The sequence below is a fragment of the Osmerus mordax genome, chromosome 27, assembly GCF_038355195.1.
Source record: "Osmerus mordax isolate fOsmMor3 chromosome 27, fOsmMor3.pri, whole genome shotgun sequence".
In the NCBI taxonomy this organism is placed as follows: domain Eukaryota; kingdom Metazoa; phylum Chordata; class Actinopteri; order Osmeriformes; family Osmeridae; genus Osmerus; species Osmerus mordax.
In genome coordinates this window covers 7,474,215-7,490,176 of record NC_090076.1, presented here as the reverse complement: position 1 = coordinate 7,490,176, position 15,962 = coordinate 7,474,215, and the positions used below count along the sequence as shown (strand labels likewise).

General features: G+C 44.6%; 1 protein-coding gene across 2 annotated transcripts; it reads right to left on the bottom strand.

Annotated features, from left to right (window-relative positions):
- Positions 1-732: 732 nt before the first annotated feature.
- ptprc (protein tyrosine phosphatase receptor type C) lies at positions 733-13,942 on the bottom strand. 2 transcript variants are annotated; one of them, XM_067230498.1, is made up of 30 exons: positions 13,700-13,942; positions 10,896-10,919; positions 10,508-10,591; positions 10,171-10,392; positions 10,016-10,036; positions 9,431-9,718; positions 8,989-9,213; positions 8,741-8,866; positions 8,476-8,610; positions 8,061-8,360; positions 7,681-7,883; positions 7,526-7,586; positions 7,295-7,403; positions 7,086-7,120; positions 6,721-6,830; positions 6,237-6,327; positions 5,892-5,968; positions 5,691-5,727; positions 5,389-5,486; positions 4,944-5,069; positions 4,634-4,791; positions 4,253-4,388; positions 3,860-4,009; positions 3,609-3,699; positions 3,234-3,367; positions 2,894-3,028; positions 2,651-2,773; positions 2,377-2,537; positions 2,006-2,141; positions 733-1,628 (listed from the first exon to the last, which is right to left on the bottom strand). In XM_067230498.1, the coding sequence occupies exons 1-30, from the start codon at positions 13,761-13,763 to the stop codon at positions 1,305-1,307; spliced, it is 3,984 nt and encodes a 1,327-aa protein (XP_067086599.1). In that variant the 5' UTR covers positions 13,764-13,942; the 3' UTR covers positions 733-1,304. The 2 variants fall into 2 exon arrangements, with proteins under 2 accessions (XP_067086599.1, XP_067086600.1); XM_067230499.1 differs by lacking the exons at positions 10,171-10,392; positions 13,700-13,942 and having other exon boundaries at positions 10,508-11,214.
- Between the last annotated feature and the right edge of the window lie 2,020 nt (positions 13,943-15,962).

Here is a 15,962-nt window from a genome sequence, read left to right as displayed (position 1 = left end):
AATAAAGTATTCTTAAAAAATATGGAACTTGTGCAGCTTTTAGTTTGGTTTATGTGCAACTGATGATTTTGCAGTCAGATACCGTCTCCTGTATTGTATATTTGTACGGAATAACCTATTGTAGAGACATCGTATGTTAAGACCGTGTGGTTCAAAGCCAGTTAGACCAAACTCATTTAACAAACGTACATTTTCTTATAAGTGCACTTAATAAGGTTAAGTGACCACAATTAAATTATCTAATTCACACGGCTGTATTGTCAGTACTTGGAGGATATTGTGTCTCACAGCGCTTCATTTACTGTAGACTACTGCTACTTTCTCGATTTACAGTTTTAAGTGACAGCTCCATTGTGGCGTGCTTCAATACCGCCATCTAGTGGTTTAATGTGAGCATTACACGTGCCGTTCTAACAGTACACCACTAGATGGCGATGTTAAAGCGCTGTACTATGGAAACGGATTTACTTTCTCGATTACAGTTTTAAGTGACAGCTCCATTGTGCCGCGCTTAATGTGAGAACGGCACGAGTAATGCTCACATTAAACCACTAGATGGCGGTATTGAAACGCAACACAATGGTGGTATTGGAATTGGTCCCCTTTAAAAATTATTCACATACCGCTACCGAGGAGCTAAAATTATCACATTATCAGACAAGGTGTGGAAGAAACGTCTGAATGTGAATCAAACTGCAGAGCAGAGGACACAGCAGTAGAAACTCGAAAATATAATTTTGTATAATTTTTATTTCTATAGAAATGTACTGCAGTACAGAAAAGCATATTGTCTTATCAACCAACTATTTAAGCTTAACTACATAAAACGCATTTTTGTAATTTTGTAACATCAATGTTTGATGAAACATCTCATAGTTTGAAAACAGCAAGTAGTGCAAAGTTAGTTTCACTTTGCTTGAAAAAATACAACAAACCATTTTGGAAGTTTAAGTACATTTAGGGTAACCTAACTTATAATTTAGTTTTCAAATTAAAATCTGCCAAGTCATAAAATTACACTATAGTATAGAATTCCATATAAAACATAAAAACATGCACATTATACATAAACAATGTATATAAATCTACAAACATAAGTACGTTTACATACATTCATCAAGCCATGAAGCCAAGCAAACTCATATCCTACAGTAAGATTTCAGTAGTCTATTTTAAACACAAACTTTCATACTTTCACCTAGATAGGTCTAGATAGGTTACAAATGGTAAAAAGCACTCATATACACGACGGGTCCCCTCTTATTTGGAACACTGTATCTCTAGCATAGTTTCCTCTTTGCCTCTCACAGGTCTACAGTGACCAGAGGGCCGTTGCTGGTGTCCTCCAGGGGGGTCGTCTCAGAGGACGGCCTGGGCTCTTTGGAACCCCCCTCGCTTTCAGTTGTGCCCGTGTCTTTCCCTGAACTGGACACGAGGGGGACAGTCTCCTCTGCCTGCTGCGCCGCTGCTGCCCCCTGCTGGTCGGAGGCTGCGGCGCTGCCTGCCGGCTCTGGCTGCGTCTCGTTGACGATCTGGACGGACGCGGCCGAGGGGGCGGCCTGCTTCACTTCCCCGTTCTGCACAGGGAACGCTCCATCCAGAGCGTCATAGAGGAACTGGTACTGCTCCTGAGACACACACACACACATATAAATATATATATATACACACAGAAACACAGGCGCACACACAGGGTGTTTAACAGGTCCTGTGTAACAAGTTGCGTAAAAAGGTCCGTAGCTCCTAGATTATAACTTCCATTGACATTTGTATTCGTTTATCCTAAGTGACATACAATACAAACAGTGTATACAGTCAGTACAGGGCACAGCAGATCACCGCACTTTGCTGTGGGGGGGGAGAGATTGAGGCTGGAGGCCTGTGGGGGGGGGGGGGGGATTGAGGCTGGAGGCCTGTGGGGGGGGAGTGATTGAGGCTGGAGGCCTGTGGGGGGGGGGGATTGAGGCTGGAGGCCTGTGGGGGGGGGGGGAGATTCTGGACTCACCAGTTTGGTGATCATGCCCTGTCTCTCCTTACGCAGTGCTTTGGCCACCTGGAACACGTCCACCAGCTTCTCGGTCTCGGCAGAGTCCAGAAGGTTCCACAGGGCGCAGAACACCCCTGAGCGCGAGGAGCCATCACTGAGAGAAGAGGGGGGGGGGGAGGGGGGGAAGGAAGGATGAAGGTTTAGTGGAAGAGTGGTTGGGTTGAAAGGAGGGAGGGATGAAGGGATGGAGGAAGACAAGGAGGGACGAAGGGATGGATGGGGGAAGATTATGAATTCAGTTTGAAGTGATACATCATTTCCTGCCGAGATGTCAGTATGGAAGCACTGAGTCCCAGAAGACCCGATTCTTCTCCGAGGCCGTCACTCACTTGCAGTGGACCACAATAGGCCCGCTGCCCTCTGATTGTCTCCGACCACAGGCCTGCTTGATGTTCCTGATCATGTCTGTCAGCTCCTGGCTGTTCTCCGGGAGTTCTCGCCCCGCCCACTTCAGGAAGTGGTACTGCCTCACCTGCCTCCTCTCTTTCCTCTGCAAGCACAGTGGGTCGCATTTCAAAGGACATTCGCCGTTGAAATGGCGGAAAGGAAGAGTTCACACGGCGAGAGGATTGCGTCTGATCTCTGTGTAGGTCACAGCGGTACCTTGGCGTGCCGGAGTTGCATGGTGCGCACTGTGTACGCAGCAGTCACGTCTGTGCCGGTCACTTCCACCTCCACTTCTCCAAATGTCATCTTGCTATCGCCCCAGTACGCCGAGCAGAACTCCTACACACACACACACCACAAACACACACACCACACACCACACGCACCCCACGTGATTACAGTGCTGCAGTCCTCTGTAAGGGTCTGCGGGCTGCGTGGAGCGTGCGTGTGCCGGCCCACCTGGTTCCCCTCCGTGCAGTCAGACAGCATGACGAGGGCGTGGCTCTTCTTCCCGTACACCATCTGCCAGAAGTCTGTGCTGGTGTGGGGAAGAGGCCCCTGCGCTGCTATGAGACTGCGTGGACACCAGTAGCCCTGCATCCGTGAAACACAGGGCACGTTATAAAACCACAGGTCGCATTATAGAAATGCAGGTCAATTCTTTTGAACCCCAGAGGTCAAATAATAAAAACCACAGGTCGCATTATAAAACCTCAGGTACATGTTATGAACCCCCCAGGACCCATTATAGAACCACGGAACCGTGACATCATAGAACCGCGTTGGCATGGTAACCCACGTCTATATGGGAGGCGTTGATGTACACGGAGGGCGTTTCCTCCTCCTCGTCCGACGATTCGTCCTCATCCGACTCCTGGTCACTGTCGTGGCTGTTCTCGTCCTCCATCTTGACCAGCACTCGGTTGTAGTCATCTGGGAGGGGGGAGGGGGGAGGGGGGGATGGGGGAAGGGGGGAGGGGGGAGGGGGGAGGGGGGGAAGGGGGGAAACCCATTACAAGATTGAAACAGGGAACTGAACTCAACATGTCACTTGTTTTCGAGGTGGATTCCCAGACTGCATGTGTAGTGGCTTGTTTGCAGTTCTTCCCCGCAGAATCCCTGTTGCTCCCTGCCAGCTGTGGGCCAGTGTGGGGGGGGGGGGGGCAACACTCACAAGGGATCACTGACGAGTAACGGTTCTTCTTCTTGTTCTCCTCGGTGGTCCCCATGTTGAAGGTCCTCCAGTTCTTGTACCTGGGAAGTCTCTGAATCACAAATGGACATCCGTTCAACCAATCATTCAAAGGATCAATCAAGCACCCCATCAATGTCCCTGTCAATTCATTAACTACCCGACCGCTAACTTAAGCAATCAATTACAAAAGCAACCAATCAGAGTAGGTCTAGTTACACAAGAGTTCCGACCTGGAATTCGCATTCCAGCAAGGAGGGATCATTGCCAGGGTCTGTATTCTGGAGCCTGCCCAGTGTGGAGTGAAACTCAGCCAGGGCGATCTCTGTCTCCCCAAACTGGTTGTGCTCTATCAGAGCCTGGTGGATGAGAATGTACTGGGCCTGCACACACACACACACACACACACACACACACACACACCACACACACACACACACACACACACACACACACACACACACACCCACACACACACACACACACACCAGCTTATATTTATCACACCTATATCCTGTACACATGCATGATTTGTCACATACTGTGTTTATGTGTGTGTACGCATCTATGTGTGTTTGAGTGTATATATGTGTGTGTGTGTGTGTGTGTTTCCAGCAGATGTTTACCTCCACTTGGACCATGAGCGACCTCTGTCTGCGGAGCCCGACCACAAAACCATAGATGTCCACTCGGCCCTCCGAATCCAGACCCTCCATCATAGCATCTATGCTGATGTAGGAGCCAGTACGACCCACTCCCGCACTGCACGCACCGCACATAGTACACACACAGACCCACCACACACCCGCACAGACACACACACACACAATACACACAGACACACACATAATACACACAGACACGCCACTCGGACACACACACAGACACATGCAAAGATACACACACACCCAAGCATACACACACACACACACACAATAGGACATGTATTACATAATGCCTTCACTACTTAAATGCATGACATGGAGCTCTTAGTGGCCTTGTCCCACCTGCAGTGGATGACGATGGGCCCGCTGAAGAAGTTCTTGAAGGCGTTGACGCGGCGTCGCAGCTTGAGGAGGAGGTGGGGTTCCCCTGGGACGCCGTGGTCCGGCCAGCTGGTGAACTGGATGTGGGTCACCTCCCTCTCTGACGACTTGTCCCTCTTCTGAAAGGACACGGACACACACAGCACATACACACCCACACAAACATGTGTTTACACAAACACACACATGAATACACAGGAAGATACGAGAGGGAGAACAGGAAGGCATACAGTATACTGAGTGATGTTTCCGCGGAGAGCTGGAGACTCACGTTAGTCAGGCTGAGACGGCGGATGATGTAATCGGGGCAGAGGTCCTCTCCATTCAGCTTCACCACAAACTCATCGAATATCTCTGCCTCGTGCTCAGCGGATGGCCAGTACTGGGCACATTTATTCTGCAAGCACATCATCGACATCCCTTTCTTTATCGTCATCTTCATCATCACTGCCAACATCATCATTATCTTCATCATCACCTCCAACATCATCATCATCTTCATTATCATCATTATCATCATCATTACCTTCATCATTACCTCCACTGTCAACATCATCATTTGTTCCATAATCATATACAAATTTACCAATCCTACCATTGGTATTTCTTGTTTAGGTAGGCTATACTTGTTGGCAATGAAAAGGAACAGCTGTCAACAGTGACAGCTGCAGTCTGTGTAATCACCATGACGATAATGATGAGAGCTGTCCTCTTACCCTGTTACTCTCCTCACAACGGGTCACCATGACGATGATGGATGACTGTTGCTCCCAGATCATTCTCCAGAAATCAGCTACAGTCTCTTCCTTCGGACCTGTTGCAAACAAACACAAACACATTACGATATGCACACACACACACACACACACAAGCGCACCCACACAAATTACAATGCACACACACACAAACAAACACAACATCTGTCAATACTAAAGACTTCAGTGAGTTGATTAAATGAGTTATGATTATAATGACTCATATATATATATATATAATATTCAGACACACAAGATCTCACCCTGGGCTGCTATGTACTTCTTTGATTCCTTGTAACCCTGTCGTAAAAGAGACACACAACATCAGCCTCTGTGTTTGGAACATAAGATCCGTCTCTCTTAGTAACCCCACACCTTCCTGACAGAAACGTGGTCTAGGCCGACATGAAAAGGTGAAGAAAGACAAACAGCTTTCTCAGTCAAGTCTGACTGATCCTCCTCACGTCAATGAAGCTGGCGTTGATGTAGTCCCATCCTGTCTCTCCTCTCCCAGAAGTCAGCTGGACGCGGTTGTGATCATCTGAAAAAACAACGAAGAGAGACGCACCATGACGGGACGCTTTCAGGTGGACCTCCCTCGGAACTGTTTGGGTCAACTATGCCGGTTCGAATTCCCGGCCGTGCCAAATGACGTTGTGTCCTTGGGCAAGGCACTTCACCCTACTTGCCTCGGGGGAATGTCCCTGTACTTACTGTATGTCGCTCTGGATAAGAGCGCCTGCTAAATGACTAAATGTAATGTAATGTAAATGCTCTGGGCAGAAGGTTTGATACTGTTGTTCACTCACAAGGCAGGATGTCGATGTAGCGGTTCTTGGCGTGATTGCATTCTTTCCTGGCTTCTTTTGCTGTGTAGCTGCTGAAGATCCTTGGAATGCTCTAGAAGGAGACAGCGACTACGTAAGAGGAGGAGTTGGCCGAAACGGGGAAATGGTTGTTGACAGTTGCATAGCCAGAATGTTATCCAATCTTAAAATGAGGGGGGAATATATATATAGTGTAGATGAATTGACTAAAATGGTTAAGACAGGCCTACATAATATCATCATAAAGTTAACATGAGTAGACTACCACTAACCATTAACAAATGAAATCAAAGCTACAGCCGTCTGAGTCTGTCAACAGTCTGACAGTCATCTGAGAGTTTGAGAGCATATCAAATGAAATCAAGCCCCAAAATACGTATTTGTAAACCGAAAAGGTGTGTAGTTTACTAAAATGAAGTAATGAATGAAGAAGTAAGCGAGGAAAGAGAGGGGTTCCAAGTTTCACCTGAAACTCGGCTAAGAACAGTCGACCCTCATCTGCTATCTTCCTCTTGTAGGTGTCCAGGAGGAGGTCTGCTACAATGGGCTCCACGTTCATCAGGTTGTCCTCGTTGCCTAGGCAAGCATCGGCCGATTATCAGCAAAACAGGTAAACAAGTTGTATAAAGAAGATAGATGTAGATTCAAACGATTTATGATGAACATTCACGTATTAAGTCCTGGGGACATCTCCTGCCTTTTTATTCAGATATTGCCAGTGACCGCTTTAAGTGGATCACGCATTGTGCTCCATGCTCCCTTAACATTGTTCCCAATAAAGATTGACACTGAAGAGACACAAAGAAAGGGACTAATGAAAGATTCACTTACTTTTCTCAAACAGCTCAAGAGTTTCATCGTTGTTGCTGGGGAAGAATAGGAGTACGTTCGAAATGAGAGTGTTAACCTTCGCCGCAAAAATGGAAGAAGGCCATGGAGCGATGCACTTGAAATAGGCTCATGGCCTTTAAACATGAAATCTCGACCAGGCGGACATGCCAACGTCGGCGCATTACGTGACACAGCGATCGTGGACGTACCCGAACTTCTTGCGATGCAGAAGATAGATTTTGTAGACGACGAAGATGAGGGCGAGGGAGGTGAGGATGATGAAGAAACCCAAGATCCCGATGGCAGCTTTGTCATTGTCTGAGAGGGGGAAGACGACATCACAGGGACATAAGTCATTCCCACTCCAAAACTAAGCTGGGAAAATATTGGTGTTTAGTCCTACGTGATATTGGGCAAGGAAAAACAATTAGCCTACTTACAGCGAGTGGCAATTTTTTGTGTGTTCTGTGTACTGTTGAATTTCCCGTTGAAAGCAAACACCTAAAAACATCAAATGTATGGTTACTCCAACTGTTCTCCCTCCAAGTACAAATAATGTAATTTTTTGAATCTCACAAGATAATGAAATATTTACAGTTAGTTCGTAAGTTGTGGAATAGCGAAGATCTTTGAAATGAAATGTGCAGGTCCTGTTCTTCCATTGCTGTCCGTCATTGAGAAAGGCTATGTATGTAATGCTCTCTCCATTCCAGTCTTCTTTCTTTAGTTCATCACATTTGATAATGTAATAATTGTTTTCTTGCAAAATCAGTTTAAGGTTCTTGACTGCTCCAGGAACTGGGAAATACAGAAAGATTAGATTTTAGCATGCACCCCCGCAGGCATACAATGTAAGTATGATGATCATCAGCTAGGTCTACTGTTTGCAGAGCAACATTGACTAGGCCTAAATATTCAGTCACCATTCACCATTCATTAATAATATGTCACTATTAATTAGTAGCAGATACTTACTTCCAGGTTTGGTCCGTACTTCAATAATATCATTCCGCATAACGTTGTGGTCTTTGTAATGTGAATTTACAGAACAGACATACTCTTTATATGGTTCCAATCCTGTGATCTCAACATGGCGGCTGTTTGTAACATTCGCGCATACTAAGGGAAGAACACCTGTTTTGACATTAACTGAACAGCAGCCCGTGTATGAGAGCTTCAAAAGGTGTTCGTTGGGGCAGTTTTTAGATTTTGTCTCCCAACTCAGGCTAATAGATGTATTGCTCTGGGTAGGGCTAGTCAAGGTAATATTTAAACCTGTTGAAATAAACAGTAGACAATGGTCACATTGCATCCTTGTTGATCCCCCAGATTGTTGGTTGACATTCAGGGAATCCATCCTGTCATTTTTCTTTAGTCATTTTCAACTCACCGCAGTCTACCTTGACAATAAAGGACGTGGTCTTATTTGTTGTCTGATTGTTGAGTTTGACACGCCCAGTACAGTCATACTTGGTGTAGGGCTCCAACATAGAGATGTTCACATTAGATGCACCTTTTCCTGTGCCTGTAACCCACACAGTAGACAAATCATGTTATTTTGTATTGGTTTACTACTGATTCATGTCACTTTTTACAGTGTCACAGACAAACACTATGATACATTGTTGTGAAGTAAAGCACATTTCTCTGCTTACTCTGACAGGAATAATCCAGTTCTATACTGTCGTTACAGTGCTGTGGTTTGTTAATCCAATTTGTTTGAACAGGAAATGTATTTGAAGTTTTGACTTCAATTTTGACTGAACTTCTCTCAAATAGATCTAAGAGAGATAAAAACAAAACAGAATCAATATTTGAATTATTATAAAAGGGATTAATTTACTCAGATAGAGCATTTCAGACATAAGAACATATGTTTACTATCAGAAGAACCGTGGCTTACCGAGGGTGATGGGTGTTTTGATCATGTTGGGAGTTAAACAGCTGAAGTTTGTTTTCAGTTCCGAGCAAAAGTCATCAGCGTTTAACTTGATACACTTGCGATTAGTATTATTGCATGTTTGATTGGAAGCCTTTTTGGTTTGTATTGTGTCATCAATATCCCATTTACTCTCATAGCAAAGATACCCTGGGACACACACAGTATTGGGATTGATGTCGCTTTCAACTGAAATGCAGAAATGTTGATTTTAGTCATTTTTATGTTTTCATTTATGTTGTAGTACCTTTTTCTGTAGAGTATATTCTAAGGAGATATTATTATTTTTTACTCTGTGTACTCTAAATCACAGTGATAAACGCACATTAAAATACCTCTGAACCAGGAACATGACAGACCTGATCTGAGACAAAATTTGTGCCAAGAAACCCAGATTTCTACGTACCAATTTCACCAGTGCGAACAGTCTGTTTCCCATTTTGAACACAGGTCTCACTGCCAGAATTCACCATCACACTGTAGTTGGTACATGGCCGCAACATATATATCGGACAGAGTGTATTGAAAGTGGAGTTGTCTGATGGAATGCCTGTGCATTTCCGTTGATCTTGAAAATTCTGTCTGTTGCCTGACATCTCGGTGAGACTGATGACATAGTCGACAGGGTCAATTGTATTCGATCTGGTAATGTAGATCTGTAAGCCATGTTTGATGTTTTCCACCGAATATGTGCCTGGAAACCGAAACGTTAAAGACAAATGTTTCTGATGGTTCACATGGATCTGGAATGCTTTTCAATTCTGATTGATAGTGAGTAAATGACAGTGTACTACTGTATACTTTCTATGTATGGTAGTTCATGTGTACTGTAGCTTCTTAATGGCCTGAATACTGGTGATACATTTCAAGAGGTTAACTAGTCGCTAAAATATGCCAGAACTATCCAGTTTGGATACCGTTGCTACAGCAGTTCCTACACATTTAACGACAAAGTGACTAACAAGGCAAATTGAAGGAAACAATAACTCACAGTTTTGTGCAGTCTGGGTGCCTGAAAAAATAGACCACACAGGTTAGGAACCCACTTAAAAGAAGTACAAAACAAGCTAGCCAGACAGCTAGCAGCAAGGACAAGTGATGTCAGTTAGATATCGTAAATCGCCATCTCAGTGAGAAGGGTCCAACCTGTGGTGAGGATGACTGGCTTGATGCTGGGAGGGGTGCTTGCAAGAGAGGTTGGAATGGGGGTAGGTGGGGTAGGTAAGGACTGATTTTGAGTGGTGGAGGTGCTTGCGGGTAATGCCTGGCTGGGGGCGACAGTGTTTGGGGCAGAATGGTTTGTTTGTCGGTTGGAGGTGCTTGGAAGGTCAGAGGGTGTCGTTGTCAAGGGCTCAGCCTGCTCACGGACTGCAAAATGGAAGACAGCATTAAGATAGAGAGGAGGGTCAACACGTTTCACTGGGCTTGTGTGTGAGAGTGTTCTGGGTGCCAGACAGACGGAAGCAAGGGAGAGATACGATACCGTTTGGTGGTGCCGTTTGGCTCGGAGCCTGAGAGGTGGAGTTGTTTGTGGGTAAGGTTGGAGGAGTGCTTGGAGGAGTGGAGCCTGTCACCAAACCATATCAGTTTAAACAAAGGTGCCTTTAAATATGATACACTCATCTCTACTCAAGGGGGTTAAGAACTTTATTTTCCTTTTCTTTTTGTTTTTTTACTACTGCTCGTCATTTGTTTAAAAGATGGCCTTTTACTTCTTATCCGATCATCTCACTGCTTCTTCCTGTCTGTGATTGCCATTTGATATCAACTGGTCACTCAAACAAATGCATCAAACAACGTAGTCCCTATAGGCTTTTATCAATGAGAGGCACTCATAAACACAGAATAGTTGGGGAAAAAACATAACTCACCACTTATCGGCTCTGACAACTGACCTGAAAACAGAAAAACAAGCAGAGCATGAGCTCATCATCACGCCAACACCAGCGCCACCTCGTCAACAACACTGCATCTGTCTGACTGTTACTTCCTCCCAGCCCCGTGCAGGGCTCCCATGGTGCAAAACCGGCAGAGGAAAATGGTGTTGCTACAGTAGTCGCGTGGTGCCTTTCAACACCCCGCCAAGAAGCAAGAGAGGCACGCTCCGGGTTGCCGCGGCAACGAGGCCTCCGGCGCGAGCAGGCGCTACTTTTTAGCAGGCCCGCCGCAGTTTCCTGCCTCGTTCTCCGTGCTAGCCTGTGACATCTGCACATCTCACATCATCAGTTGTGACTAGTATTTTTTTTTTTTTCTTGGCATCTTTCTTTTCTTTTTACTTTAATAATTTAATAACTATAAAGATCTTAACATAGAATTCCTACTTGTGTCCCTTCTTGTATCAAATAATGTTCTTTACTTTAGGCCTTCTTGACAAGATGTCGACAAGACTTATAAACCGTACACTCAAAATATTTACAAGATACATAAACTACAGTGGTTGCCTCCGCTGAAATGGACTTGCTGCCCAGACACAGTCACACAGAGGCACTAGAACGGGAAAGGCGGAAGGATCTGGAGGCTGAAAGACAGGTTGTTAGGCCCCAGGATGTGGTTGAGTCAAGCTCTGTTTGCGATGCTGGAGATGCATGCTCAGTGCTCTTACACCTCTCTCCTCCACCCACTCGCTGACGAAAGAGACCTTGTGTGTTTTTGGTTCTTTCTTAGTTTGTCATGCTAGTATAACATGTATACAGTACATGTTTTGACTGTCATAACTGCACGTACATGTTATAGCTGTTTACACATTTAAAATATTGTAACTTCTATCACATCTATCAAGCCTATCCCTCTTTTTCTCTTCTTCTTCTTTAGAAAACGGCGTTTGATAAACCAGGTTCAGGAGGAGAAAACCACACAACATCCAAAACACAAATTCACCCTCGTATATATTTACACACCTCATCTACCTACCACTTGTCTGTTCAGGGATCAAGGGATACAGTACATCCTATTTTTCTCATACCGTATATCATCAAAGTCACAAATTGTAAACGTAACCCTTCAGGTTATAGACTTCCGCAGAGAAAGTTGTAACGAAAATGAGAAAATGCTATCAAAACAGGGGAAGCTTCAGAGAGTCTGACTGTGAAATGGCGGACTCGTTTTGCCTTCGTTTTTTCGTGGAGGCCTAGTGGCTTTCTTCTTTAGTCATAGTCTTTCTTCTCAATGACATGAGGGCTGAGGAGGTGTGAAACCACCCACAGAATGTAACGTGTAAAAGATCATCCCAGAACAGAGAGACAGGGGCGAGCTGCATTCAGCATCAACCACATCTCTCTCTGTGGCTCTTTCTCATTCTCACTCTCTCTTTCTCTCTCTCTCCCTTACTACTAGGTGTCTTAATGATGTGAATCCTTCACCAGTGCCCAGACAGACAGATGGTTGTGATTCTGATCATTTCAAAGCAACTTCTATGTTTCAGAGCTTCAAGGCTTCCTCTTTTCTAAACAATTTCTTAAAACTCCATCTTTGCTTTCAACAGGAAGTGCTCCGTCTCAGCCTGTGACAGGAGGTGCAGGCAACAAGCTTAAAATGGAACACGGAAGTGGTCAACTACACTGTGTGAGCTCCCCAACCACCAGTCCCCAAGCCTTGTGTTTTACACGCGGTAGCTGTCACCTCTGCTCAGAAAGGGCGGCACTGTGATCAGAATGATGCCAGTTTTTCTCAGCTTACGCTACAGGTGCATGCTACTGGCTGACGACATCTGTGAACCCTATTCTAGGGGATAGGTACAGCTCAGTAGTGGGGCATTTGACTGCAGATCATGAGGTTGCAGGTTCGAATCCTTAGGGGGGGTGCGTTGCTTTGGAGAAAAGCATCCGTATGTTGTCCGTATGTTGTATGTTACTATATGTTGGGTCAAATCTTAGAGTGTGCAGAAAAACAACAACACTGTAGAAATGACATCCTAGTGGCCTGGGATCCATGCTGGAGGAAAGGGAACTTGAGTTGACACACATGCACGTGCACACACACACACATGCGCCTGCACACACACACACATGCACGTACACATACAACCACACTTCATAACCTCTTAATGGGACACACCCAGACCATCTCTTCATTCCCGATAGCTTATCATTTATGTCAAATATACATTCTCGTACACACAGCTAGATACACAACACTCACATAATCCTTTTTCAACTGTACAATTTAGGACTTATAACTTCATCTGTCAGCAGTGAAACCAGTGTAATAAATGTACATAAACTGTTTTCAAATTTTTGGTTTCAAGACAATTCGAAGAAAAATCACGCTTTGGTAATCGCTGCTACGTATTAAGGATGTTCTCTTAAACTGCTGTTGCATCTTTAGGAAGAATTAAGATTGAGGCCTTTCTTTCAGAATTGTAGTAAAATTCTGCGCATTTTTACACAGCTTGACAAGAATATAATGGGATGGTCGAATACTGTATAAAATATGACACTTTATCCTATCAAAAAATATCCAGTACGAAACCGCCATACCAAGTGCAACAAGTTAAAACATTGCTTGCCTAAACTTGATGGTGTGCGTTAACAAATGTGCGTGAAACTCTGATTCTTGCCTTTTTGAGGACTTCCATAACCCCCGATGTGAGCGTTAACAAAGTACAGCATTACAGCCACAATATTCCAGCTATTCCAAAGGCTAACAACATTATGAACACTTGAAAATGAGTACTTACATCTGGCCAAGCCAAGCAGCCCAGCCCAAAGCAGCAAGACCTTCGGCCCACCGAGACCTGCCATATCATGAAGATCTGATGTGTCCAGACACCATACGTCCTGATGGAGATCAAACACGGAAAGAAACAGAGAGCCTCTGTTTCAAACTTAGAAAGAAGAAGAAATAGTGTCTGGTTTATTTCTTGTTACGGTGCGTTTTCACCCTGCTCTTATCTGTCAGCCCAGCTTCCTGGATGTGTTCCTCAAACCTCAGACCTAGCATCTACTGACTCAGCCAGTGATGTCACAGTACGTATACTACCTTGCTGTACTTTACAGGAAGTGTATATTATCTACGCCACTCTGAACAGGAAGTCCCTGTTTAACTGGACCCTGTAACTCTTCTCTCTCATTTGTAGCCCAATCCACAGGCATTTCGATTGTGTTGGACACTTTTGAACATTTTATCCGATTCAGACGCATTTCATCAAATACAACATACTTTTCAGAGTGCCTGCAGACCCCTGCATCATGGACTCCATAGACTCATGGAGTCAAACACCAGAAGATATCTGATGGATGTTATTAAACTGCGACATGATCTGCTTGCTAGATCTCTAACCAGGTCGACGTGCTTAGCTGGCTCCAAATGTCATTCAGAAGTGAAACACACTCGCTATCACTTGATGAGACATTCCAAAACAGTTGAGCACTTCCTCCAATCACCTCTGAACTCAGAGTCCAGAGGAGGAGGGGAAAGTGAAAACGGATGTACCCATGGACAGAAGGAAGATGTTCCTTGAAATTTCACCACTGTAATACAGATGTAATACAGAGCACTTCCAGTTCTTGAATTGATTACACTTACGACTGTTTCATACACTTTCATACATCGGTTTGAATAAAAGCTTCTGTTAAACACAAGAGTGTAAATGTAAGGGGTGAGGAATGCTGAAAGGTCTGATCTACCTGCTTGAGACAAGGTGTGATTTCGGATATAAGACATGATCCTGTTTATCCAGAAGGTATCTGGGGGTTGGTGAACATAGCGACAAAAGCGAACATAGGGAATTAGGGGGTTGAAAGATAGTGAGTCACAGCAAGCAGAGGAAAAAAAAGAAACACAACTTTATTCTGCAGAAAGGAACTGTTCTCTAAACAAGCCGTTATCTGATTTTTCAAATCCCCGAGATCTCCCTACCTAGGGTTTGGCGTTTGATGGGTGAGCATCCTTTACTGATGTTTACAAGCGGGAGAAACCATGGAAACCAGGTGAGGAGAGTCCTTCTGAGGGTTGTGTGTCCGAGGCCTAGACCCAGCACCAGTGGTGAAATGAAAAGAAACACAAACACAAACATTGAGGTCTACAAAACAGTTAATATGTTGGACCACTCCACTTTAACCCTTGTGTTATCTTTGGGTCATTCTGACCCATCAGTCATTGTGACCCACCGTCGTATTTCGACAACTTTAATGCATACAAAAACAAAGTGAAGCATTTTCTTTTAACCGTTGGGCTGTCTCAGATCCCCCACATTGCAAAGGTTAAAATAAAATTATTTTTATTTGTTTTTGTATTGGGTAAAATTGGGTAAACACAACGATGGTTCGTTATGAACCTTTGGGTTATGTGACCCGAAGGCAGCACAAGCGTTTAAGTGAAGGTGAACCCCCTGAATCGCAGTCATGCTCAGCATGAATGAAAACAGTTTTTGAAAACTCAGGCCCAGCCGCCCAGGGCTACACATTAGCCTTACATTTACATTTAGTCATTTAGCAGACGCTCTTATCCAGAGCGACTTACAGTAAGTACAGGGACATTCCCCCGAGGCAAGTAGGGTGAAGTGCCTTGCCCAAGGACACAACGTCATCTGGCACAGCCGGGAATCGAACTGGCAACCTTCTGATTACAAGCCTGATTCCCTAACCGCTCAGCCACCTGACTCCCCCAAGCCTTCCAAGACACATGCGTTTGCTTAGGCTGCACCCACAGGACAGATTCAACTAAGAATCTAGATCCGACCACAGAATCAGAATCAGAATTTGGTTTATTCGCCATGTAGGTTTACACAAACATGGAATTTACTGTGGCAGGAAGGTGCAAACAATAAACATATACGGATCTTAAATTAAAAGTAAAAAAGTAAAATAGTCTAACCCATTCTAAGAACTAAACAATCTAAAAATGAAAACAATTTAAAATATTAATACGAATAAGAATATGAATGGGCAGCATAGTGCAAATGAGATCAAGGTGGCTTGTGCGTAGTGCAATAGCTGTCA